We start from the raw sequence: 27,833 nt of genomic DNA on the forward strand, positions 1-27,833 counted from the left end.
CTTCTTTGTTGTTGTATTTTGGGTCCAACCAGCCAATCAACGTACGATTTTGCCCATGAACGCCCACCAGTTTTGCGAGCCGTCCAATCAGCGAGTCCTCACGACGGACGCCATCTTGTCCGTTTAAAGCGGCGGTGCTCGGGGTCCCTGTTGGCTGCTGTTGGGACCTGTTGCTCTGTAGTTCCGTGTTGTGCAATGGACGGGTGAGTTATTCCACAGTCTCACGGTGACACTCCGCTTAAATGTCGTTTCTGCTCTTTCATGGAAACCCGGGAGCACCGGGGTTTGTCGGAGGCGCTGTAGTGTGCAGGGAGCGCTCCTGCTGTCGCGGAGTAGTCGCAGAAGTGAGTTTTGTGCTGGGAGCAGGAAGCGAGGCTAGCACAGTTAGCTGTGCTGTTAGCTCACGGTGGGCCGTGCTCTGCGGGCACCTACCTCTCTTTTCCAAAGTCCCACATCACGGCCGCACTGAAGCGCGACCCGGTTACCCGCTGAGGCTCTGCTCGGGGACGTTTTGGAAGGTTGTTGGTGATGTGTATAGGATACATGAGCGGTGAGAAGTAACCAGAGCACACAGGTTAGAGGCTCACGCCCATTCTGGTTTATCTTGCCAGGCAGTCGTTCACGTGAAACAGTAACAGTTAAAATTTAAAAAACTAATAAAAGCATAAATTAATAAAGTAGCGTCACTTGTGTCCCGAAATATGGAGCTGGCCCTCTAATCCTTTAAATGCGGAAACTGTACTTTAAAGTGTGTGTGTGTGAGCGAGAGAGGACTGCTGTGAAACTCCTAATTGTCATGTTTCATCTGGAGTGCATTTTTAAAAGCTGTAACACACTCGTAGAAGTCGCCATCAGGAGTGTGCGTGTGTTGTTTTCTGGGGGTGATTTTGTTTTGAGTGTGTGCTCAGGTTTAGATGTAAAGTAGATGGTCTTGCTTTAGTCTGCTGGATTAGGGAAAGGGCCTAAAAGTGGCTGTTTTTCACAGAGTTCAGTTGCAGCGATGGTGAATAGGAGAAAGCAGCTTTGTTGGTGGAGGGAGGGAATGTGAGGCCTGTAAGCCTGCTGCTGTTAAACTGTGTGGACTGACGGGGAAAAATAGCAGCGTTATTAGCGTTGATCACACCGGTAGCTGTGTCCACTCATAATATAATGCGTGTCATTTCAGCTTCAGTCAGGGGGCTGTGGAGCATTCACGGCCCTGATGGAATATTTGTGTTTCGTCAGGACTCATCCCTGCCCCGAGGGCTCCTCTTCCAGCTGCTCCTCATTGAGCACAGTGGTGTGGGCCTCAGCCTGGCCAGCCGGTTTTCACTTGCTCTGGGCCATACCTTAGTGTGTAAAACGCGTTTTGTTTTTTGTTTAGTTTGTTCCAAGCTCTTTGTGTCATTTATTCATTTTCATATCGAGGCGTCTTTGGGTAGGTTTGTTCAGCAAACCTTTATTTTTGAGACTGACCCATTGTTTGTACATTTCCTCCAAAAAGCTGTGGGTGAAAAAGGGCAGGTTTCCTTTGACTTGCATCCGATAAATCAGTTCCACAATTACGTAACTCTCACCTCTGTCTACAGGCAAACATACTCTTTAAGGGGAAAGTGAGGAACTTGAGCATACTGGATGGAAGTTTGTGTGTTTGTGGGGGGGGTGAACAACACCAACAAGTCATGTTTGGAGTATAGCCTGCAGTCCATGTTGATAAGTCAAAGCGGCAGCAGAAAGGATGTAGATATAGTACCTGTGTGTGAGAAAGTCAAACTGCTGTTCAGTGGACTTGTGCACTGTGTGCTTATAGTAGTGCTTTTAAATTTATTTATTTATTTTTTTTACACAAAGGAATTTCTTGAATTGGAATATAATTTATCGAGTAATTCGAAAAATTCTCCAAAAAAGTCTTTGCTTCAATTAATGCACGGCTCTGTAGCGCGCCGTTGTTACCATGGAAACAAGAACACGAGCGTTTCACCCCCATCTGCGATTAAAAACAGACCTGCAATGCAAACGCATTTAAGAGCAGCGTGTGAAAATAAAGTCTGAAAACATTAAGCCTCTAGTTTTAAACAGAAACAGACACACACAAGAGGCGGAGCCGTTACCGAGACGGGAGCTCACGATGAGTAAAAGAAAACTTATTTGTAGCATCCAAAACAGCAGCGCTGTTCCTGTAACCACCATTAAAACCTTTACTGGGAAAAAGCTCGCAGGAGCCCTTCATCAAAGCACCCGATTAACAAACTCCATATGTAAAGACTGTTCGTTTTACACTGAGATAAATCTGCAGTATACCTACAGAAGTTGTATTAAAATATGCAGATGAACTATTCATTCAGTCTGATACATGTTTCAATGATACAGCCTGCTGCAGGCTGTTGTTTTACATATAGACATACTGCAGCAGACAGGGGTGAGTCTAAAGGGGGGCATGGGGTGTACTAGACCATATTTATTTCAAGGCTTTTGTAACATGTTGTAACATTTTTCAGATTAAAAGTGAAATAGTGTAAAATATTTTATTAATTCAGTTACATTAATATTTAAAAATATATAAATAAATTTTCTTCACAAGCCAATAAATGTATTTTCTTTAAAAAATGTATTTTCTTTAAAAAATGTATTTTCTTTAAAAAATGTATTTTCTTTAAAAAATGTATTTTCTTTAAAAAATGTATTTTCTTTGCAAAGACCTCCCAGAGCCCTCTAATAGTTTGTTAGCATTGCTTGACTTTCACGGCAATATCCGTGTATTCAAATGCATTGTAGTGCAATGCTGATGTCTCCACACGGATTTGGGATAAATGTCTGTGCGTTTTATTGTTTTTTGTTAGGAGCAGCTGTTCTGATAACTGTGACTCTACAGACTGTGTAACAGGGGCCGTCGGGATGCCACCATGTTCCCGACAGACAGGAACTAGAATTGAAGTCAAAGCTTAGTGTTGATGGACAGAAAGACACCAGCACTCCTGTTACCAAAGGAGCATCGTGTGTGTGTGTGTGTGTATGTGTGTGTGTGTGTGTGTGTGTGTGTCTGACTGTGTTCACACCACGGGTCAGTACACTCTGTCAGTTCTCTACACATCCCGGCTTATCAAAGCCTGGTCATCTGATGATTTGCTGATAAGAGCTGATGGTTTGCTTTGGCAGTAAAAAAAAATTTCTTCATCTGTTCACTGTGAATCCATCACACTTTTTATTGATTTAGTTTTAGTTGAACTTGGTCTAGGATTTCAGTCCTATCCATAGTTGATAAAGCAGCTGTGGAGCACATTCGCATCCTGTATCTCCTGTACTGAGTGACCATATCCCATGTGACTGGCAAGACGCTTCAGCTGCTCAGTGTTCACAGCCGCCTTTACTGGTTGGTTGCTGGAGCTTTGTAATGATTTGGTCTGAATGAGAAATTATGATAGTGAATAAACAATAAACACAAGTTTCGGGTCTTAAGTGCCTCAAGTGTTCTAATGTCCAACTGCAAAAATTGGTTTCAAAAACAGCAGAACTTCTCAAGCTTTTGGGTTGAGCGGCCACTCCTGTGACCTCTGACCTAAGGAAAAAGGTTGGTGATGGAAAAGAGGGTGCAGGGTTCAGTGAGGTGCAAGTGGCTCTGACTGGCTTCAAAAAGCTGCGTCTCAATAGGCAGCACCTCCACCGTCACCAAACTATTGTAGCAGTCAGAGCAGTTGGAGGCTAGTATCCATGTGCTGCTTGTGGAAAAGGTCTGCTTCAGACTCTGCTTCATTCTCTTATCACCGTTTGGATCTTGTATGAAAAACACTTGAGGTTGCCGTGAGGTTTTTATGGAAAAGGTGAGGTGCACACTGAGGCAAGCAGGTGCTGAATAGAGATGTCCCATCTGCAGGGCAAACCAACCCGCCGAGCTATCGGTCCCTTGCCGATCGCTGCTGCCTGCTCGGCCTCTCTCGGCTTCTGTCCACCTGCTCCCGCACAGTCTTCAACATCGTCACCTTTCTTTTTCTTTTTTGATACCTCAGTGAGACTCATTCTGTGTTCGAGTTTTCCCTGGCTGCCTCTAACACGCTGTCTTTTCTTCACAGCAGTGTCCACCACGATATAACAGTTGGCACCAAGGTAGGCACCTCTGCTTCCTCCTCCTCTTCCTTTCTGTCTGGTTTCTTGCTTTGTTTGCTGCTGTGTCATCACTGAGTGTCTGAATAGATGGAGATGCTGCCATCTGGAACAGTGCAGAGCTTTCTCCTTTAATCGTTGTGGAGGTGGCTCCCTTGTCTGTCTTTTGAATGCCCAAAGCCCAGCAGTAATTTGACCTCAGGTACAGTCCAAAACTGGTCTGTGGATAATCAGTTTATTCAACAGCAACATGCACATGCATGCATGCACTCTTAAGCAGCATGCTACTGCTGTTGCACAAATCAGCCACTCAGCAAAGATCCTGTGGATGTTTGTTGTCATTCCTGTGGACTGTTGAAAAGTCCATCACATCAGAACTTTCACTTTGAAAGTAGTCTCCTGCAGTGAGTGCTTTTCAGGTTCTAGATGGGCTGCAGAGTGTTTTTGTAACTCCTAATCAAGTCTTCTCTGAGTCCACTCAGAGATGCTGTTGATTGCTAAAAAGCACTGACTAAACCAGCTGTGCTCAGAACACTCTCACAGCTGGGCAAAGGTCATGTGGTCCAGTTATGTCTAAGAAATGTGTTGATCTGGGAGTGTCTTGAACTTTACAAATCCCCTATTTAACCTATGTACAGTCTGATGGGAAAAATGGACAATGATGAAGTGTCATGTTGAAATGTCCGATATTTCCCTGTATTTCCTAACTGCTAAAAGATCTCGTCAGAGCCGTCCTCCAGCATTAGGGATAAGAACTAGGAATCCGTATTAAAATAGTCCAAGTACCAAATCACTAATACACAAACAGCAGACTGTTTTTCATTCTTAATTTGATGGCAGAGGTGATTCTCACAGGTGATTTTGTGTCCACGTTCTATGCTCTGCTTCTCCGACAATGAGGTCAGACACAGTGCAAGGACTCAAAAAGTCCAGAGTTAAAATCCGTAGGAGTGTGGTGCTGCGGCAGAAATGGTGCTGTGACATACTTGCTGTACTACATTTGAAATGCAGCCGAACTCACTGACTAAAATGGTGTGAAAGTGTAAATGAGGCAACACGAATGTTGATCTGTAAATTATTGGATGTTGTTTGAAGGGAACAGCATCATCAACATAGCCTTGAAGCTCCAGTGCAAATACCAAACTAAAAGAGTGGTTTTCTTAGATGCATAATTAAAAAAAAAAAAAAAAGAGTAATGGTTTGAAGCTCTTCCTTCAGTCGTCCTTACCAATGTTTGCACAAATGACAGATTTTCTAGTAGCTAGCTGGCAGACGCCTATATCAAACTCGTACCTGCTGGCTTTCGTGTTAAGATGAAGAGTGTGTGAAAAGTGGCTACAACCACTATTTTGTCCTTACCAGTGTTTGGAGAGGAGTATCAATATAGCCACATGTGATTGTAAGTGGTTCTTATATAGTGCTTTTCTACTTGAGCACTCAAAGCACTTTATACAACATGCCTCAGAAAGAACTTGAGCATAGAAAAAGTGCTTGTATGGCTGACTATGTAATAATTTTCACTATTAATATTGGTGTTAATAAAAAACTCCCCATATTCTTCATAACCCAGCAGTGTCAATAAGTTGCTATAAGATGATTCACAAATTTATTTAATAAGAATTTTCCTTTAGCTTATTAAAACCTAAACCTTGTCTGGGTTTAAAAATAAGTTGGTCTGAAGTGAAGTGCCTCCTTCGGCTTTAGTGATTGGCTAGTACACTATAAGCACAAATATCGTAAACAGTGACTCCCTGGTGTTCAGCAGGTCTGTATTCAGTCATTAAACTGGAATGCTGCTTGATCTCTCTGACTTTTCCGGCATTGAAGCCGTGTGTCAGATTACAACAAGTCCTCAGGTACATGACTGCTGCTTTTCATTCTTCAGGAGCACAATGAATAATAGAACATGATATTATAGCGGCATCAGAGACGTTTATTTGTAAGCAGTAGATGTGAAGTACTCATCCTTATTGTGCATAATAACAGGCAGGTTTTTATTCAGCTGCCTTGAACATGCAAACCTGGAAAATAAGTCAGTGTTGTAAGAAATGCAGATGGGGTGTGGATCTGTGACCGTGACCTGTGGGGGTTTAACATGTACTTATTAAATGGACTGGTTCTTGTATAGCGCTTTTCTATTCCTGAGCACTCAATAGCTTTATACATCTTGCTTCATTCATCGATTCATACAGGTACCACCACCTAATAGAACGCGCTAAAAATGGAGTCGACCCGTGCCGACCCGATCCGAATAGGTACTAATGGAAAAGGCCCCCTTGACAGCATCAGCACATTCCCCTTATCAACACTAATTTCTACATAAACGCATCCTTATTCTTATTCAGGCCATTCAAGGTAGTAATCAAAACTAATCATGGTGCTAATTAAACATTGCATTAATTTTCTATTTTACACATTTTTTTAAGGCAGCAGCTGTCTATTATTTTATTGAGTAATCTACTGATTATTCCATCGATTAATCGGGTAAGAAATGCTTATCTTATTAATGAGCAATAATAAATATTCATTATTGAGAATGCATCAAGATGCCATATTAAAGTCAAAATTTTTAAAGAAACGATTTTCTTGAATGTAAAAATATATAAATGATGTCAAGTACAGTCAAATAAAAATAAGACATGAAATGTACACTAAGGCATAAAAATTAACCTTTACTCTGTGTTCTTGGAAGAGTTTCTGACATTAATAGGAGACAGGTTTTTGTGCTGCTGAAAACGGACTTTATGATAGTGTAGATGTTGATCAAAATTAATAATAATAATAATAATAATAATAATCAGTCGCTCAGTGTTTTACTAGCCAATGTACATTTTTATTGGCTTGTGAAAAAAAACATTTTTCTGCATTTTTAAATATTAATGTAAATTAATTAATAAAATATTTTACACTATTTCACTTTTAATCTGAAGAATGTTTCAAAAGCCTTGAAGTAAATATGGTCTAGTACACCCCATGGCCCCCTTTAGACTCACCCCTGTTTGCTGTGGTATGGCTATATGTATAAAAGAATGGCTACTGTCAGTCGTCAGTTGATCTGCATATTTTAATACAGCTTCTGGAGGCATACTGCCGATTTGTCTCTATGTAAAACAAATAGTCCTTATTGGATTTAAATTGGAGTTTGTTGATCGGGTGCTTTGATGAAGGGCTCCTGCGAGCTTTTTCCCAGTAAAGGTTTTAATGGTGGTTACAGGAACAGCGCTGCTGTTTTTGGGTTCCAGAAACACATTTTCTTTCACTCATCTCGAGCTCCCGTCTCGGTAACTGCTCCGCCTCTTTACTCTTCTGCATGTGTGTGTTTAAAACTTTAGGCTTAATGTTTTCAGACTTTATTTTCACACGCAGCTGTTAAATACGTTTGTATTGCAGGTCTGCTTTTAATCGCAGATCGGGGTGAAACGCTTGCATTCGTGTTTCCATGGTGACAACAGAGCTACAGAGCAAAGAAATTGTGCCAAATTTTTATTTGTATTTTTTTTAATATTAGAATTACTTAATAAATCATTGCAGCCTTATTATTATTATTATTAATAATAATAATAATAATAATAATAATAATAATAATAATAATAATAATAATCATCATCATTTTCATTTTATAAATTTAGATTCTTTGGACCACTGTTTGCACGGTCCTACCAAAATAAAGTCGCAGCTTGAGTTGAAGCCCGGCAGTTCATGTGATTCTAGTTGTTTTATTAAGGTTTCTGTTACCGAAAAAGTATTGCTCACAGTTGTGAATGTGTGTGACATCTCAGCAGCCAATACTCACATTCCTCAGGTCACTCTTTGGCAGTCACGTTCAGTGTGTTTGTCGATACAAGCTAGAATCTAAGCCAAAATCACATGAAGGTAACAAATAGCTGCGATCTAAGAGCAGGAGGAGATCTGAGAAGGAGGGATGTTCTTTGATGATTACAGCTCTCCTGTTTCTTTCTGTCTTCAGGCAAGTCATTTAAAACCATTCTGAGCTGGTATTGCATGTATTCCGTTAGAATACGTGCAGCACCTTCATACTGCTGAAATTGCAGCGAAGCAACTTAATCATGGTATTTATTGTCAATCAATCACATTTCTTTAATTTTGATCTGTGTCAAACAATTACCATGTCTCCTTTATTAGGCCATGAGGCATCAAGCTGTAATGTTTAAATGCATCTAGTCAGAGCTCTAATGGCTGCATTCATAGGGATCATTTTGTGCAGAGTTGCATGGTATGTGAAATACCACATTTTATATAAACACTCAGAGCCTGAAGGAGAAAACATGGCAGATGGGTTCAGCTTTCTTAATGAAGAAAGCTGAGAACCACTGTGGTGATACCTTCTATCTCCAAAGCCCTTTTTCCATTAGTGCCTACTTGGATCGACTGGTTTCCCATTACAATCTTGTACCACCGATTGTGCGTGGTCATTGTTATATCAGCATGTCTGAGTTTGATGTCATTATTTTGCAATGCGAATTTTACAACAAAGGTGGATGTCGAGGCGATGATGTACCTGCTGCTTGGCCTGTGACTTTTCATCAGACTGAGGAATACGGCATTGTTTTTTGTGGCCATTTCCCTGAGAAAAATGCAGGTACTATTTTAGTACCAGTTATTATGACCTAATGAAAAACCCTGAAAACCATGGCAGGTCGATCCGAGTAGGTACTAATGGAAAAGGGGCTCAGCTGGAGTGTTAGGTTTTATCAAGCCAGCCACCACAAAGCCAACACTGGCTGTGTTTGTGTTGAACTTCCGCTACGATCAGAGGGGAATACTACATTGGGATCCTTGTTTTGGAATGCTGTAATTCTGGGACGATCAAGATCTTTCCCACATGTGGGAAACTTCCTGACATTTGGCTGATATCTGATTATCTGCATTCTGGGATGTTTGAGCACTCGTCGACTGTGAAGAAGAACACCCTTTAACACGAAGCAACTTCCTTACGAGCGCCTTGGAGAGAGAGTCAACTATTTGTCCTACCTGGTTACAGGCAGGTTCTAGTGCTTCTATGACTTTGTCATCGACTCTCGGTCCACATTCCATCATGGAGAAAAATGTACTTTTCCTAATGACTCACTGTAGAGTAATGTGCTTTACCTGAATTTGAGTGATGGATGAGTGGAAGACCTATTGCTTTAACGTTGTCTTAATGTGTTGTCTTCATCCCCTTTGTCTTTGTTGTCTGCGTTGTCTTTGTCGCCTTCTTTCTTCTCTTGTACTTCATCCTCCCCTTAAAGTGTTTTTGGGGTGAGTCAGCCATTGCGTTAATCACTGGCAGGCACATAACTAAGACAAAAACAACTCCCCCTCAGTCTAAATGGATTACAGTTGGGCACATAATGATCATCCAAACTCTGGTCTGTACATTAGTGATGAGCTTTCCCTGAGTTTATTCCATTTGCAGTATGGCTCCAGAGGAAGCAGCAGGTCCTCTGTAATTACATGTGGATAAACAGAGTTGTGGTTTGACTGTAACAGTCTGTCAAAACCAGATGTCTGTGTGGATGCGCACAGCTATGGCTCTTTTGTTTTGCTCCTCAGTTATGGGGCAGGCTGGCAGTTGGCATCTGTCAGACAACAGATGGAGATGGCGATAGAGGGGCTGGATGGGGTGGCACAGGAGACAGAGAAGGGCTCAGGTTTCTGCAGCTTTTTATTATTCATCTGATCACGAAGTTGACAACAAATTTGTGAACATAAAACCTCCTGCTTGGGCTCATGTATGAGGAAAGATTCTGGCAATATCAGAAACGTATTTTGGGGGGGCGGTGGTAAATCTGCTCACATATTGACACTGAGCATGAGCAGTGTCAATGTGTGTGTGAATGATAGAAAGTGCTTGTATAAATGGATGTGAATGAGGCAAGTTGTGAAAAGCGCTATATAAGAACCAGTCCATTTAATAAGTACATGTTAAATCCCCACAGGTCATGTTCCACACCCAATCTGCATTTCTTACAACACAGACAAACTTATTTTCCAGGTTTGCATGTTCGAGGCAGCTGAATAAAAACCTGCCTGTTATAAGCAGTCACAAAAATACAGTTTACAAAGCTGTAGGCAACTGAAAAGCTCAGGAGTTCGAGTGCTTCGGATGTTTTGTGATAAAGGTAACTTGTAACTGTGCCAATGTGTTAATTGTAACTACATAAACTTTGTGCAAATTAAAGGTTCTTTAAAGAATTTAAAGTGACGACTTTAGCCTGAAGTTTGGTGCACAGTAGAATATGTAGGACATGCATGGTGGTGTTTTAGTAGTTTTGACTTTTGAAAATCTACTCTCAGTAATAACATTTAATATTGAATTAAGGTCCTGATTTGGAACAACATCTATAGCAGTGCTGTCTTTACCTCTTCTAGTTGAAACACAACTTCAGAGACAGACACACAGCTCGTCCTCACTAACAGCTAGAGTAGTTAACGTTCATAACACTGAACAGGACTTAAGGAGAAAGTTCAGAGGTCAGTAAAGGTCCTGTTTCATTAACACTGAAGTATTAAAGGGTCTTCATACATGTTAACCTGGCTGACACATATGGTAACATTAGCCGTTTACTATTAGCAATTACATGATAGCTACATTGGGGGGGGGGGGGACCGTGGTTTGATCCCCAGCTCTCTGTCCTGGTCGTTGTGTCCTTGGGCAAGACACTTCACCCACCACCTACTGGTGATGGCCAGAGGGGCCGATGGCGCGATATGGCAGCCTCGCTTCTGTCAGTCTGCCCCAGGGCAGCTGTGGCTACAACTGTAGCTGCCTCCACCGGTGTGTGAATGTGAGAGTGAATGAATAGTGGAAATGTAAAGCACATGGAGTGTCTAGAAAAGCGCTATATAAATTTATTATTATTATTATTATTATTATTAGCCATCTGTTATCATTAGTACAGTGGATAGCAGACTGTAGTTGGATAAAAGAATCATTATTGCAGGCTGAACAGGTCACAGATGGAATATTGAGCGTTGTTGGTGGATTAGTGGATTAGATACATTTAGAGGCTGTCAGGCTGCTGACTGTACAGAGCAGTGAGAACTGTGGCTGAACTAATGAGAGAGCTCAGAGTGTGATGAACTCATCCAAGCTAATAAAGAGTGAAATTTGGAGAAGAGGTTTCAGAACTGAGCAGTGTGACCTCACGGTTGTAGCCAACTGTGGGGTCACTTTTAAATAGCTGGCAGTGAGCAGTTAAATCTGTCCCAGTGAGTGCATTTTTAAAAAAAAAAAAAAAAAAAAAAAAAAAAAAAAATATAGATAGATAGATAGATGCAGGCTCTATTTTAGCATAACTAATACCACACTCCACAAAGTTGGTACTTACGGATTTTGGAGCTGCAACCAGCTTTCAGTGTTGGTTTTTCTGGCTTAAAGTTCAAGTCAAGGTGACGGTATTTATATAACATGTTTTAAACAACGAAGTTGACCAAAGTGCTGCACATTAAAAAAGTATATAGGAGCTTCTAGCTGTGAGGCAACAGTGCTAACCACTGTGCTGCCCCTGATATAAAATAAGATGAAATCAAACGCATTTCACACGCAGTACTCGAGCTGACTTACCTTTGTTTGAATGATGACTTGTACGCGTTGACTCCACGGACAAGGTACGAAAATATGTCAGACTACGTCAATAGCGGTTGGTCTTCAGGGTTTCCACGGCCGTATTTCATACGGGTCCATGTTTCCAATGCACATTATTTTCTGCAAGTACCGCTGCTTCGCCTCTGGACGCAATCGGTCTCTATACAGTCCATTCTCTTTTGAGCTGCTTTTAAGCATCTTTCTTGTAGTCGTCGTTCCAACACAGTGTGTTTGTTTTGATTCGTAGACCCCGAAAATGGCGCCGCACTCCCACAATGCATTGCGGTGTGACGTCAACTCCAAAGTCCTATTACCGTGAATGGTATGATATGGTCCAGCCCTACCCAGGTGCCAAGCTTTAAAAGTAGGCAATAAAATCTTAAAATCAATACTAAAACGTACAGGAAGTCAGTGAAGGGACGACAGGACCGGGGTAATGTGTTCATGCATTTAAACACCTGTTAAGGGCCGAGCTGCTGCATTTTGGAGTAACTGCAAGTGGTGAAAAGATCACTGTTTAATACCAAAGTATAGGGAGTTGCAGTAGTCCAGGCAGCAAGTGATAATGGCATGAAAGCATTGTGTGCTGGAAAGGGCAACGATTGAGCTTAGCATGTCTTTTATTGTGTGTTAGAAAGTGTTTAGGCATAGTTAATGGTGCTGTATGATTGTGTGTGACTGGGTGAATATGACCTACAGCAGAAAGGTGCGTTTACCATTCATCTTGTTTTGCTTTCTAAGACTAAGACATGGCCGCTATAGACTGTTTCTTTATTGACATCTAGTGGCAGCAGCATTACTGTGTGCCCCTCAATTCTGCTTATTTTCTACAAGTTGTGTAGTTTTCTTCCCTTTTGCCTTTTGCTGTAAATGTTGTACCCACTGTGACCTGGGAAAAAAACAAACAAACAATCAAACTGTTAATCGATGTATCAGTTACACGGCAGGGGGACTAAACGACTTTTGGATCAGACTCTGAGCCTGTCAGCAGAGCTTAATGTCACGGTGTACAGTTGGTGCAAAGGATAAAGAAGTAGCTGTCTGATCACATTGTTTAAACCTAAAACATGAAGTCAGTGGAAGTGCAGTCCAGAACCTGCCCCGGGCTGGATGATGTCAGGTACAGCTCAGGGTTCTGCAGAGGAAAGCAGGTTTTAACAAACCTGGATGTGGACTTCACTGAGACAGCTTGGGTCACATGTTAGCAAATAGTTTTACATCCTGTGTATGTTCGTTTGTATTTAGGCAGTTTTACAAAGGGGAAACAAATATGTCATTACTTTCTATAATATGCTGTAGCCATCTGCCAAATATGATGACTATTATTTTATGATATATTTGTAATATTTTTATGTATTTTTCATTTATTTTATTATTTTTATTGCAACTGTTGTAACAAAAGTATTTTCCACCACCATAATCATCATAAAGGAGATATAAATGAAGCCCTGGTACCAGGACTCTCAGAATTTTATCCCAAAAGTCGGTGCATGGCTGTTTTGCAGAGCAGGTAGACGGAAGAGGAAGTGCATAAATTAAATGCAGCAGCTGGGGTCTGTGTGCTCTTGTGCTAACCAGCTGTTGTCCAGGAAGGCTTGGATTACATCTAAGCGATGCACCACTTAGTTTAACTTGAGATGTATGAAAATCCCAACAGTTGTAAACAGTTTGAATCCTCGAATTTTTTGGTTTGATGGCGAGATGTCTTTATAATTAAAGCCGTTGGACCTCACTTGTGTGGAACTGCAGTTTAATCACAGAACTGTTCTAAAGTTTTGCTAATGAAGAGCAAAAACAGGATCTCATGCAGGCAAGAGCTTTTCACATGTTTGGGACAGATTCATTCACTGCTCTTCATGAAATCTTCTCTCGTCTGTCCCCGTCAAAAATGCAAAGGCATCACTTCTTGTTTGGTATCCTAATTCTGTCCTGTCATGTATAAATGAGGTGCATACTGACTGAGGAGAAGAGGTCAAACTGAAGTGCTTCTGTTGTTTCAGAGAGGATCTGACGAACTTTGCTCCAGCGTCTCCAACAGCCCTTATATCATGAGCACCACAGGTCAGAACCCACTCTGCACACGCGAAGGTGTTTGTGTCAATGCACAACTTTTAATGGACAATATTAGCTTATTGAGTTTTGAGTTATGTTTTTCCAGACATGGGATGAAGTAAGGGGTTCATAGTGTAAGATGACTTAAGATTCCTGACTATGAATGACACAAAACTCCTCTAGAGTCCAGGAGTGAAAATATGTATTTAAAATGATCAGAAAAATAATTATTATTCAGATTTTCAGACAGACTATCTGCACTCTGAAAGAACAGATTGAAATATCCATTAATCTCATATAAATACTTTTTTTTTTTTTTTTTTAAATGTAAAAAATATTGGACAGAAATGGTTTCATGCCGGTTTACAGGCGGATGATAAAGACAGAATCAGCAGTGTTAACACAATAAGTTTGAAACACCACAAACTGATGGGAGTGTTCAGCACCAGGACTCCTGTCTCTGCTTTGATTCATTTAATAAAAAACGGTTTCCTCTCCTCTGTAGCCAATGGCAACGACAGCAAAAAGTTCAAAGGTGACATAAGAGGTCCCAGCGTGCCATCCAGGGTCATCCACATCCGTAAGCTTCCCAGCGACATCACAGAGGCGGAGGTGATCAGCCTCGGAGTGCCTTTTGGAGACGTCACCAACCTGCTGATGCTCAAAGCCAAGAACCAGGTACACACTACAGCGTCCTGTGAGAGTGTATTTCTTTTCCATCCACAGTTCACAGGATCCAGATAACATAACTTAGTTTGGTCGCGTCTCAAATTGAGATGTGTGTTGTTGTTTTTTTTGTTTTTTTAAACATGTATAAAGAGACACTGATCAATACTAAGGCTCTCAGGTCTACAGATCTGTGTGTTGAGGAACTGCATCGTGAGCAGAACTTACATGTTCTGTGTCTCTTGTCTCTTCTTAGGCCTTTTTAGAGATGAACTCAGAGGAAGCAGCTCAGAACCTGGTGGGTTATTACTCCACCATGGTGCCGATCATCAGGCACCATCCAGTCTATGTACAGTTTTCCAACCACAAGGAGCTCAAGACTGACAACTCCCCAAACCAGGAGGTAACACATACTACTGTTAGCGTCTTAACAGCTCCGTCCCTCTGCTAGCACCTTGTTAACCCCCCCCCCCCCCCCCCTTTCCTCTCTTCTCTTTCAGAGGGCTCAGGCGGCTCTTCGGGCTCTGAGTTCATCTCACGTGGACACGGCGGCGGTGGCTCCGAGCACAGTACTGAGGGTGGTGGTGGAGAACCTCATCTATCCCGTTACCCTGGATGCTCTGTGCCAGGTATCCGTAGTGCACCACAGCAGTGTGCGTGCATGTATGTAGATCACTGCTTTGATCAAAGTCATGACAGATGGAGAATAACTGTGAACCGACTGTTCTAAAGTTCATCTATAATAAAACGGCAGTTAAACACGCACCTTTTCTGTGCTTCGCTCTACCTGTTTTACTCCAGCATCAGGTGTTTGCACTAATGACATGCTGTCAATTCCGCTAAGAAGTAGTTAAGTAACAAATTACTTTAGCAGGAAAAGAGAAGATAACCCGAGCAACACTCGGCACAAAACAGAGCAGCAACACAAACAAACCAGATGCAGCATAAAATGATGACCTGCAGTACAGGTTGGTTAGCAAGAGGCTTGCAGATGTGCAGCAACTCTTGGCAGGCTAAAACAACATAAATGAGATTTAGCAGTTTGGTGTGCAGACGGTATGGTGATCAGCTGATCTGTGGGGAAGAGCTGAGCGTGATGTTGTCCTGCCTGTTGGATTTGGTTTATTTAGTGACTAAACTAAGCTGCTGTTTGGTCCTCAGATCTTCTCAAAGTTTGGCACCGTGCTGAGGATCATCATCTTCACAAAGAACAATCAGTTCCAGGCTCTGCTGCAGTATCCGGACGGCGCGTCAGCCCAGGCGGCCAAACTGGTGAGCATGATGGTTCCCAGTGCTTTTGTCGCTTCTACTAAATGGTAGAAGTAACGAGTGTTACTGCTGCGCTGTTTCAGTCTCTGGACGGTCAAAACATCTATAATGGCTGCTGTACTCTGAGGATCAGCTTCTCCAAACTCACCAGTCTCAACGTCAAATACAACAACGAGAAGAGCCGAGACTTCACCAGACCAGACCTTCCCACTGGAGACGGCCAGCCCACCATGGAGCATACGGCCATGGCAGCCTTTAGTAAGATCCCACCATACTGATGTAACATCACTACAGCTGTGCTCAGCTGAGGCAGAAGAGGAAAAAAAAAAAGTACTACACCAGTGGAACTGAGGGACAGATTTAGTATGGAAGTTGTTCTCTGACACACACAGAGACACTGCAGACATGACATGTGAGTCAAAAGGGCATCAGAATGCTCTCAGTGCTCGTTTCAGTCAGTGAAATGAGCAGAAACTCAAAAGAAGATCAATTACCAAACTGAATCCTGCAATACTACTCTAGATGGCAAGAATAAAAATACTGAGTTGAAATTATCATTCTAGTTGTCTGTAATAACCTAAACTGATTAAAGTCCAGTAAATCAATTCAATTCAGTTTTATTTAGAGATACTGCACGAATGGGGGGAAAAAAGCAGTCCTACATATTTGTTTAATATGTGCATTGAAGGACACATCCTGGTTAAAAATTGTATGATTGATTTGTGGTGGAATCTCACTACTTTGCTGAGTTAAAATCCAGCCGGTGTTTCTTGTCTGCAGCTCCAGGCATCATCTCTGCTGCACCGTACGCTGGAGCCACTCACGCTTTCCCACCAGCCTTCACCCTGCAGCCTGCTGGTGAGTGTCAGTGCTAAGAGAGGATGTCTGTTAGATGACACACACTTTGAAAAGTGATCACCTTGTTTTTTGAGAATGACCTTTGCAGCTGCAGACAGACCCAGCAGCTGAGTTATTGTGATGAAGCCTTTAGAGGGTTTTCAGTTGCTTATCCTTAGGGAGGAGTCTACGCGTTCCTTATCAGTGTGGAAATAATGGTTAGGTTCAGGATCACTGTGCATGGGAAACCTGTTGCATTCCCTCCTTCCTCTGCACCTGAGGAAGTTAGGTCTCATGATTTAATTCAGGGATGCAAATATTTTCCATATCAGTTCATCTGCAATTATCATTTGTTCTCCACATACCAGAAGTGTTGAAGCCTTAGTGTATGACTGTGGGTTGTGTGACGCATCTCTGGCAGCTTGCAGATTTTTGTTTACTTGTCTCAACTCTCCCAGTGTCCTCCCCCTATCCAGGCCTTGCGGTCCCCGCTCTGCCCGGAGCCCTGGCCTCTCTGTCCCTCCCTGGGGCCACCAGATTGGGATTCCATCCAATCCCTGCTGGACACTCTGTCTTGCTGGTCAGCAATCTCAATCCTGAGGTTAGTGATTGTCTCCCTACAGGCTGTTAATTCATGTATCTGATTGTATCTAACCTGCACTGATGTCACCAGTCTTGCTACAGCTTTGGACTAGCCTGCATGTTTTTTTTTTTGTTTTGTTTTGTTTTGTTTTTTTTAGAGGATTTTGTTTTCTAAAGCTTCAGTTGGTCTGAACATTCAGTATTTTGGACATGGAGTGAGATGTAAAGTGTTTTCAGTGCTCTGTTCCACCTGGATTTTAAAGTTCTTCATGTTTGAATCAGTTAGTGGAAGTGGAGCAGTGAGTGCACAGGAATTAAAAAAGGAAAAAAAGGCAGCTTGGATCACAGCTCAGCTGCAACGTGCACAGCGGTGGTCCTCAGAACCGCCTCTCTCTTACACGGCTTGATGTCATCTGTGGTTTCTTCACCACTGCGGTTTATTTCTAAACGCTACCACATAATCCACAGCTGTGAGCAGCATACAGGCCCACTGTGACCAGTATGACGCTGATGGACTGTTGAGCCACAACATTAAACCTACCTGCCTAGTGCTGTACATGCACCAGTCTGCAGTGTTGGGATACCAGTTGACTAACTCATCAGGATGCTGATGGTGGGTCTGCCTCCCACTCCAGTCCATTTTTGATCAGATTAGGATTAGGATCTTGGTCATGTGGAGCCCACACCCTCTGGTTCATATGCCCAAATAGAAAACATGTGACTATTGTCAAGCAAGTTCTTAACAGTCCAACATCCCCAACAGAGTGTCACTGTTAGGGATGTTCCCAATCTAATGGAAGGGGTTAAGCATTGTCTATACAGACACTCCGTCTTTAAAATCCATTTAAAAGCATTCGTCACATTCTTAAATGTGTGTGTGGCAGCAGTCACGTGCCTGTGTACACACTGCAGTGATCCAGTAGTTATGTCCCTCTGCTGTGACTCAGCCAGCTGTTCATCTCCTACATCAAAGTACTGCAAGGAGGAATCCATGGTACTGAATAGGCCAATCACTGTCCTGACCTGACATTTAGTGGCATTGCAGGGAGCTGCAGGTCAGATACCCCCTGCGCTTACAGCATAGGAATGTTGTAGATTTGCCACTGCAGCAGAAATCCCCACTAACAGAGCGGTGCACCTCAGTCTGGTTGTTAAATGATGGGAAATCTTTCTGAATTCTCATCATTAAACGGTTTGACTTCATGTTTGTTCGTCTCCTCTGACACTGATGTTTTGCTCACAGATGGGTTTTGCCTTTGATTCGGGAATTTTTTTTCATATTAAACTATGTCATGACCCCTCCCCTACCACACACACACACACGCCTGTGCACTCATGTAAAAATGTTGTTCTCATATTGACATTATCTGTATGTGATCCCTCCTCCAAAGGTAATTAACCTTCTGATTGACCCTGCACCTGTCTTTTTTCCCCTTTAATTTGTTGCCATGGAAACACCTCGGACCCTGCACCTGTCCTGCCCTCCCACCTTTACCTGTCCTGTCCCTCCGCTGCCTTCTCTGCTGTCTTTAAAGAGAGTTACGCCCCACTGCCTCTTTATTCTCTTCGGTATGTTATTACTAGCTTCTTATTTTGAATTATCAGTACCACATGGTTGTTCTGATTTAATTTTTATTAAAATTCTGGTTTCTGTTTGGTTTTTCCCCCTCTTTTTCATTATTTTTGGTTTAATGAAAAATGGTGTGTACTGGTCTTGTCAGATTTTGTGTGTTGAATTGAAATTTTCACAATATTTGCAGCTTTTCCTCAGTGGTTTTCTTGCCAAAAAAGGTCATGTTTGTACAGAACCCTTCATTTCTTACCAAGTAGAAACTAAATAGCAGTAGAGGCTTTTAAAGCCTCTTCTAATTTTCAGGAAGTGCATCCTTTGGTCAGATGAGATGAGACTACACACTGCTTGTGTTTGGAAAAAGAACGTATACAACCTGAAGAGCACTGTCCCCACGATGAAACCGTGGGGGGAGTATTATGATGTGGAGACGCTTCAGTGTATCTGGAATTGAAACAAAACATATGTCACTCTCGGTGAAGAGCCAAAGTAAAGTTTTTGACTGGCCTACACAAAGCCCTGACTTTAATCCCATTTAAAAGTTTTGGGGTAAACTGAAGACCAGCGTCGATGCAAATAGACCACCAAATGTGGAAGATCGTGAGACTCTTTGTGGTACAGCACCCTCTTTGTAACTGACTTTACCTGGCAGTAGTCTACAGCTTCTAGCAATAACTCACCAAAGCACTTTATTTCTTTGTATGAAAGGAGCTATACAAGCTATATACATACCAGTCCATTCAAAAAAATGAGTCTTCAGTGTGGCAGCTCAATCCTGGGGATTTGAATCAGGGGTGTGCAGTAGTTTTCTGTTATACATACACTACCAGTCAAAAGTTTGGACACACCTTCTCATTTAATTGTTTTTCTTTATTTCCATACATATTTATTCATGCTTTGCACACTCTTGGGATTCTCTCGATGAGCTTCATGAGGAAGTCACCTAAAATGTTTTTCCAGCAGTCTTGAAGGAGTTCACAGAGATGCCGAGCACTTGATGGCTCTTTTGTCTTCACTCTGCAGTCCATCTCAATTGGGTTTAGGTCAGGTGACTGGTGCAGCACTCCAACACTCTCCTTCTTGGTCAAATAGCCCTTACACAGCCTGGAAGTGTGTTTAAGGTCATTGTCCTGTTGAAAAATAAATGATGGTTCAACTAAACGCAAACTGGATGGGATGGCATGTCACTGCATTGAACTTCAGTTCTTAAAGTAATGATGAACTGTTGTTTCTCTTTACTTAGCCGAATGGTTCTTGCCACAATGAGTTCTAACAGTTGTCAAATAGGGCTGTCAGCTGTGTACCAACCTGACTTCTGCAGAACACAACTGATATTTCCAACCTGATTACCGTAAGAAGGCAAGAAATTCCACAAATGGATCCTGACAAGGCACACTTGTGAAGTGAAAACCATTTCAGGTGACTACATCATGAAGCTTATTGAGAGAAGGCCAAGGGTTTGCAGCACTGTCAACAAAGCAAAGGGCAGCTTCTTTGAGGAATCGAAGACATATTTAGAGTTATTTAGTATTTCTTTGCTACATAATTCCATATATTTGACATCTTCAGTATGTATCTACTATGTAGTGTCGCGAAATCGATCAATGTAGAGCAGTGTCACAAACCACGGAGGCCCCAGAAAAGTGCAATCAAACGTTGAGTTTATTAACAGCCCGGAGAAAACATCAACATATGTCTTCTGACCAAAATACATGTTGTGGACACTTATAAAGCAGTGGGGTACACGCCCCCCCATGGCGTCAATGACAGATTAAAATAGGTTCCAGACATTAGTCACAGTTAATCGTACATTTTTAATAGCTATAAGCAGACATAGAACTTCTCTTTTCTATAACAGCTTCCATACAAGGTAATAAACTTCAAGCCCTCAGGGTCTCTGAGGCTAATTATTGACTCTGATCATCTGTTACCAAGTAGAATAAAATATAGTGAGACACCAAATGAGTTAAGGCCTCAGGCCAGACACATTCCTAGATTATATGTATTATATGTACTGTAAGCATGCATTGCAGTTATCCTTCTATGTTCTAGTTTCCATCAGCATGTATCACCTGGACAGTCACGCCAGTGAAGCTTAAGACCCTTAATGAACTCAACATCAACTCAAAATAAGCACAGATATGCAACGTGTATAAAATACTTCCAACCGTACTTGTAATAAAAGTTAACATAATGGAAGGATCCTCAAATGGACATCTTCAATAAACAACTGTAATGCAGTATCAATACTGTGAGAAGTATTATTAGATGAAATAATGCTGTAAAGAATGTTATTAATGCAGGTATAATGATGCAGATTATATGGCAGCAATAAAAGAATTTCTGTATCTCCACAGTAGATAGTAGTTAAAATAAAGAAAATCATTGAATGAGAAGGTGTGTCCAAACTTTTGATGGTTAGTGTATATGTGACTAAGTTGTAGTCTGAATGCTTAAAAAAGCATTGAAATGGATATGAAGCCAATGAAAGACAGAACTGAACGCTGAAAAGAAGTCTGTGGTAATAAGAGTTGGAACATTACTAATGCAGCGCTGCATTACTGCACTATTTATCTGCAGAGAGTAGTTTTACTCTCTGCAGATAAATAATCCTTGTATTTAGCCAGAACACTCTGCAAAGAACTTTTGTCATATTTTTGAGATTTGCAACATTTTTACAGTTTCATAAGAAAATCGCTCAAGAGACAGTCATCAGCTGAGGGCACTCTTCTGTTTTCTAGGACATTTTGGCAGTAATGGGAATTTTCAACACAACAGGAAACACTTTGCGTTAATGTGTCGTGTTGTTCTCGAGTTCAGGGTCCAGCGCTTAGACGAGCGCTGCCTTTCAAACTTTGTGCTCTGAGTACACAGTTATCATTCAGTTGGAGTCAGAAAGTTTGAAAGCAAATATTTGCTTTAATTCTTTAAAAAATGTAATTTTTAGTTTGGGCCTAACACTGTGAGGAGCTGCATTTATTGTGTCTTGTCATTTGATTGTCTGTTTTTAATTTTGCATGCTGGGGTTTCTTACATTTTGCATGTCCTCAGTGCTCAATCAGTGCTTTTGTTTTATTATTTTATTTATTTAGTTTTTGTCCCATAATTCATAGCTCCTACACGTTTTTGTTTGTTTGATTTTGTTTTGTTTTGGGTTTTCCCCTCTGACCCTTAATTTTCCTCACTTGAATTTTCCTGTATTTAACCATTCAGGAATTCCTGCTGAGTTCACGCATTTGTAAGTTCCTTTAGTCATGTTTGCTGCTGCTCCCCTCACTTCTGGGGTTTGTATGCAGCCCTTCAAACACAAAAGCCATATTTGAGCATTGAGACAGAGGGTCAGTCGCCTGGCAGGCTGCAGTCAGTCCAATACACATCTTCCTGTAGGGCTTGGTGGCAGGGAGGGTTGCTTTTCTATTTCCTGTGTGCCAAATAACCCGGTCCTCTTTATTTAAGGTGTCTATGGAGATGTCATGAGAGTGAAGATTCTGTTCAACAAGAAAGAAAACGCTCTGGTTCAGATGTCTGACAGCACACAGGCTCAGCTAGGTAACACTCTGATTTTGAGACACCTGAGAACCACACATGTGCAGAGTATTAAAAGAGTTAGTGCTGCTACATGAGTGTTGCAGAAATGTCTAAAAATGTGTTGTTTCTGCATCTTCTAATTTTAAATGACTGATGAACCCAGATTGTCACAGTGGTCTTTCATCTACCATAAAAACCATTCTTAGTCTGGAGTCTACAAAACTAATACCCTCATACCTCTGCTGGTGCACTGACGGGGAGCACGTCATGGGTTGTTGCTATTTTGTTGACGTTGCTCTCAGCCATTAATTAGGCCCTCTGCTGATTCCCTCAGGTCTTTTTACCTGCCCAATTTTAACATACTAAAGAAGAACTGACTAAGGCTGACAGTCAAATAAACTGGTACTGATACAAGTTGATAATTGTTGTGATCAACTTGTGATCTGTGATCACGACTCTCAACCTCAGCTTGGCAACAAAACACATTCCCAAACTGAAGTGTAAAGTTTATTCAACATCTGAAATGTTGTCGTGAGCATTGGGTTAAGCAAACGTGTTTCATTATAAAGTCAGTTTTTGTATTGTATTGTATCTTTATTTCAGACATACAGGAAAAAAAACAATATATACAAGTACACATACTTGCATTTAAATGTACAAATACAAATATATATGTAAATACACGCACGTATGTGCTCAGACAAAACAAAAAAAAGAAAATAAATATAACGAAATAGTCTAAATGACATGAAATTACAATTATTAAGTCTGAAATGAAGTAGGGAGAAGTATAATATACTTATTAGTCCCTACCCCATGTTCAACATTCTATTGAATCCCACTGTTCATTGTTACCCCTAATTCCCATCATCACTTACCCCACACAATAAACAAGGAATGAAGGACATGTATTAACATAGCTACAGTGATAGATACAATTTAGTATAGTTACATATACAATGGGTGATCAACTTTATCAGTTTCATATTCTTCCAAAAGCAGTTTTTGAAACATCTTTATGAACTGACTAATGATTGAACATTGCTGTAGGTCCACAGGAAAACTGTTCCACAGTTTTACCCCACAAATGGTAACGCAAAAGGTTTTAACCTTTATCCGTGCTTTATGAGTCTTCAGATTTAATTTTCCCCTCAGTTCATCAGAAATGCTCTTGACTCCAGACTAAAACAAAAGGAAGAGATGAGGAGTGTTCATTGCATTGGAACAGTGTCTCTAAAAGGAGACCAGAAGAACTAGACTCAGGCTGTAAAAGGCTGTGTTTGTATGTGTACAGCCATGAGCCACCTGAATGGCCAGCGGCTGCACGGGAAGCCTCTGCGCATCACTCTGTCCAAACACATGAGCGTTCAGCTTCCTCGCGAAGGGCACGAGGACCAGGGCCTGACCAAAGACTACAGCAACTCCCCCTTGCACCGCTTCAAGAAGCCCGGCTCCAAGAATTATTCCAACATCTTCCCGCCTTCTGCCACCTTACACCTTTCCAACATTCCGTAAGTCCTTCAGCTTACTCCAAACTGAGAGGTGCAGCTGACCCCAAGATGGGGAAAAAAAAACTGCATTCCTCAAATCTACTTTGCTTGTGTTTGTAGCCCCTCTGTGGTTGAAGATGATCTGAAGATGCTGTTTGCCAGCTCAGGAGCCGTGGTCAAAGCCTTCAAATTCTTCCAGTAAGTCGCTCCTTTACTGTCTCAGCTTCTTAAACTCGTGGCTATTGATTCGTGTCATCCATTTAAAAAAAAAAAAAAAAAAAAAAAGCCCTGCACACCCTTCGGTCTGTTTGTCTGTCTCGTCGTGTTAATCTGTTTGATTAGCATATGTACAAGTCCTTGTTTTCAGGAACATGTTGTGAAAACACATTGTGCCGGCTGATGTTTGCTCCTATTTATTTCTTAAATGGCCTGTAATTGCTGGCCAGTCAGTAAATGGGTTTGGTTGTGGACTTTGTGCCCCCTTGCAGTAAAAGACCAAAATCTCCTTCAGTCTTTTAGGCTCCTCTTGGAGTGTCCAAGCAGCTTGTTCAGTGTGTGCGGTACTATTCATCCTTCCCCTGAATGTCCTGTTGTTGCTTTGCCTCAAAACAGTCTGAATGGAAGCTCTTGTTCATTTCTCATACAGGAAGGACCATAAAATGGCTCTAATCCAGGTGGGCTCTGTGGAGGAGGCCATCGAGTCCCTCATAGAATTCCACAACCATGATTTGGGAGAGAACCACCACCTGCGAGTCTCCTTCTCCAAATCCTCAATCTGAGCCACCATCTGAATCCTTAGAGTCAGCACGACAGTATCTACCACACTCCAATCATTCCACCACATGTCTGTAGAAAACACAGAGTCTGGATTAATGTTAAATTATTATTATTATTATTATTATTATTATTATTATTATTATTATTATTATTATTATGCTTCTGCTTTTTTTTTTCTGATTCTTTGCCTTCTGACAGAATTAAGGTCTCTTGAGGAGAAATCTGACTTTATTCTCTCAAATTTTATAAACTAGAGAATAAAGTTGTAGTTCTGACCTGTTCAGGCTTTCTGCAATAAAGCCGGAGTTCTTCGGTTAGTCAGAATTCAGACAGCAATGTACTTTTTTATCTCGCCTTTGGGCTTTGTTCCCACACCGAGGGATCAAAGTCGACCTTCTTATCCAAAGATGTTACGTTTTTCAGATTCAGACTTTTACTTTGATCTTAAATTAGCCCAAGTTTTACACGTGACCCTGTTCCTTTTTAGCTCTCTTTAAAAGTTCCAGCTCTGCTTGTAAACGATCAATCAGAGGTCAGATGTCCGCTCAGGCCTGCAGGTCCAAGTGTGGCCCCGTAAAGAGAAGCCTGGCTAGACCTTCACATGATCCCTGTGCCTTATTCCTGGAGTGTGAATGACCGTGATTATGTCATGTTTAAGAGAAAGAGGGGGGAAAAAAAAGTGAAAAGGTTTACTGTTAATGAGCTGTATTACAGATATATCTGCGTTTTCTGTCTCTAGTGTTTTGTACCACTGTGTTACTGTAGTGTGAAACAAGAACTGATTGTCTTTTTAGCAGGTTTGTTGGGTCTTTAGTCCTAAATGCATTGTTTTTCTTTTTGATTTCTATATTTCTGTGTTTGCAATCATGTGTTAATCAAATGTTGTAGCAATATTTTAATCATTCCTGATATAACTGTTTTTGTGTTAGGTTTTTTTTTTTTTTTGTGAGCTCGGCCTTTCACGGCGTGCAGACGAATGTTTTGTCTAGTTGGTGAATCTGGTCAGGTTGTCTTGTGTGTCGCCTTTCTGGATGGTTTTATTTATAAGTTTGTGATCCACTACAGCTGAAACCAAAAATGGCCTTCAGGATGCAAACAAATATGTCTGCCTCAGGTTTCTGGTTTTATGGACTACAGAAAGACTGCAAGCTGTTTTCAGCTTTCTTATTTTCCTGTGAGAATGCGGAACGTTTTTATTCATTTCTTAATCGCAAAACCAGATGTTTGGAGTGCCTTTGACGCAGCACTGAGTTGTAATCAGGCATTAATTTATCTGTATACTGATGTGACAGTTTGGCAGGGAGGAAGCCCACAGTCCTCCGAAACCATAAAATGCTGGTTTGATCTGTTTGTGTCTTAATATGAATATTGTTATTTTGTCATTCCAGCTGCTCAGATGTTCAACTGAACTTCAAAAAGACAAAGATTCTTCACTGACCATGGTTCATTTAAACAGGTTCATTGTGGTGCCTTCAGTAGAGCTGGGAGGGTTTGTGTGTTCACTTTGTCACTAGGTGAGGAGAAAATGGTGATTGTGTCCCTGTTTACTCCCTCCCTACATACCCAGACCAAAGGTCCAGGTGGGCGGGTCATTTCAGAGTCAAACAAATAAACTAGCCGCGTTGCACCTGAATTTGAACATGACAAAAGCCCCTTCTCCATTAGTACCTACTCGGATTGACTCGCCACAACCTGACTCGGATCGACTGGTTTTCCATTACAATCGAGTATTACCTAATGTGCGTCATCGTTGTTATAGCAACCCCTCCCAAGGCCCTGTGACGTAATTAGTATGCGACACAAACGCTGCAACAAAGGTGGCAGTTGAGGCAACAGTATACCTGCTGGTCAGTCTGTGGCCTTTTGTCAGACTCAGAACCACGACATGTTGGTTTTTTTTTTTGGGTTTTTTTTGTAGCTATGTCACTCGTTGCTGGGTTTCAAAAGTGGCGGTTTAGATTTTTGTGAATGAGACGGTCTCATGACTCATCAAATGAAATGACAGCACTGACCAGCCAGTCGGTGGCATGCAGTCTGAAATAACATTTAGTACCTGTTTGGATCCCTTTGAATCCCTGCCAAGTAGGTACTATTTTAGTACCTGGCATTAGGAGCTATCACCTAATGGAAAACCTGGCAAGTCAATCAAATGGAAAAGGGGCTAAAGGTACATCTTACGAGGTCCCTGCACGTTGTGATTACGGAGTTTGTATGGATGTGCGAGGAATTTGAGACGGTTTCTAAAATTCACAGCTATACGTAACAGGTGGGCACATGTGTCCATCAGGACTCTGAGACATGTCAACGATAACAACCAAACCCTCATGTACTGACACTTTTTACCATCTTCTTTCATTTAACTTTTCAATTGGCTTTAATTCTTACTGCGGAATTAAAATACTCAAGTTCGTATTGTTGGCAAGAGAAGTCTGAGCTCCTAAACACACGTGTTAAAAAAAAAAAAAATCCCAAAAAACCCAACTCAGATATTGAAGACACATGTTCACTGAACACGAGGGTGTTTGTATTGGCGATTGATCAACTTAAACTGTCCATTTTCTTCCACTATCAGACTGTGATGTGCAGTTCAGGGTTGTGATAAACCAGCTCATTGCAGTTCACACAATGTAAAGCTCAAACCTTTCTGATTATGTGAGGTGCAAGTCTGAGCTGAACCTGACTGCGGTTACCACAGTGTCAGGGACCTTCACCTGTCAAACTGATAGACGTGCTGCATGCTGTTCATCACTACATGGAGGCTGGGAGACATATTAGGACACAGTTCCCTTTAATCTATAACTGCAGCCTTTCCATTGGGACAGATCCCACAGGTGACTGGAATGCATCACAAAACCTGGTCAGGTGAGGTGGGAATGGGACCAGTCAGTAACAGGAGGGAGGGGCATTCAGCTGTACATACACGTTTTATACCACAGTTCAGTGTCTAAAAGGCGATTGTCAGTTTTCTATCTGATGAAATCTGTATATTTTGATTAAAGTGTGAAATCGGTTCTGAGCCTTACATTGTTTGTGTCTAAAAGAAAGATTAAATCACTTTTTAATCTAAACCTCTAAGCTTTTGTTATCTGTCATCAGTGCGGTTTATATCAGTCTTTCACAAGTCTTGTGTGCGTAGAGTTGTTTGTTCATGTTAATCACTTTGTTTGATGACATTGATCAGTCATGGCTAACAGCTTTTTAATGAGTGTTTATTGATGATATGACTTCTGATAGAAGTACCTGAAGCTTATACTGCCAACCAGAATTTAGTCTGATCCAAGGTAACTTTTGGCTTTACACTGGGTGCTTCTAACTTTTTACTTAAACAGGCAGGAGGTTACTGGGTTACACTGGATCGGTGCAGTAAAATATAAGAAAATAAGTTGTATTTTACTTA

General features: G+C 41.4%; 1 protein-coding gene across 7 annotated transcripts; it reads left to right on the forward strand.

Annotated features, from left to right (window-relative positions):
- The first annotated feature begins 90 nt into the window (after nucleotides 1-90).
- LOC308400333 (polypyrimidine tract-binding protein 1-like) lies at nucleotides 91-27,446 on the forward strand. 7 transcript variants are annotated; one of them, XM_080887977.1, is made up of 15 exons: nucleotides 91-203; nucleotides 4,047-4,080; nucleotides 13,666-13,726; nucleotides 14,223-14,395; nucleotides 14,640-14,786; nucleotides 14,884-15,012; nucleotides 15,545-15,655; nucleotides 15,736-15,910; nucleotides 16,433-16,510; nucleotides 16,948-17,090; nucleotides 18,607-18,640; nucleotides 22,098-22,190; nucleotides 23,464-23,680; nucleotides 23,780-23,857; nucleotides 24,306-27,446. In XM_080887977.1, exons 1-15 carry the CDS (start codon nucleotides 196-198, stop codon nucleotides 24,436-24,438), a joined length of 1,614 nt encoding a protein of 537 aa, XP_080744103.1. In that variant the 5' UTR covers nucleotides 91-195; the 3' UTR covers nucleotides 24,439-27,446. The 7 variants fall into 7 exon arrangements, with proteins under 7 accessions (XP_080744103.1, XP_080744107.1, XP_080744106.1 ...); XM_080887981.1 differs by having other exon boundaries at nucleotides 16,966-17,090; XM_080887978.1 differs by having other exon boundaries at nucleotides 139-203; nucleotides 4,050-4,080.
- Nucleotides 27,447-27,833: the final 387 nt, after the last annotated feature.

Source organism: Rhamphochromis sp. 'chilingali' (assembly GCF_963969265.1).
Source record: "Rhamphochromis sp. 'chilingali' genome assembly, chromosome: 7".
NCBI classification, from domain to species: domain Eukaryota; kingdom Metazoa; phylum Chordata; class Actinopteri; order Cichliformes; family Cichlidae; genus Rhamphochromis; species Rhamphochromis sp. 'chilingali'.

Bases quoted from the DNA above. Each gene is read 5' to 3' on its own strand.
- LOC308400333 (XM_080887975.1), top strand. From the start codon at position 243: ATGTCGTTTCTGCTCTTTCATGGAAACCCGGGAGCACCGGGGTTTGTC. The intron at 14,787-14,883 runs GTAACACATACT...CTTCTCTTTCAG, and splicing joins ACAACTCCCCAAACCAGGAG to AGGGCTCAGGCGGCTCTTCG. The intron at 17,091-18,606 runs GTTAGTGATTGT...CTGTCTTTAAAG, and splicing joins TCAGCAATCTCAATCCTGAG to AGAGTTACGCCCCACTGCCT.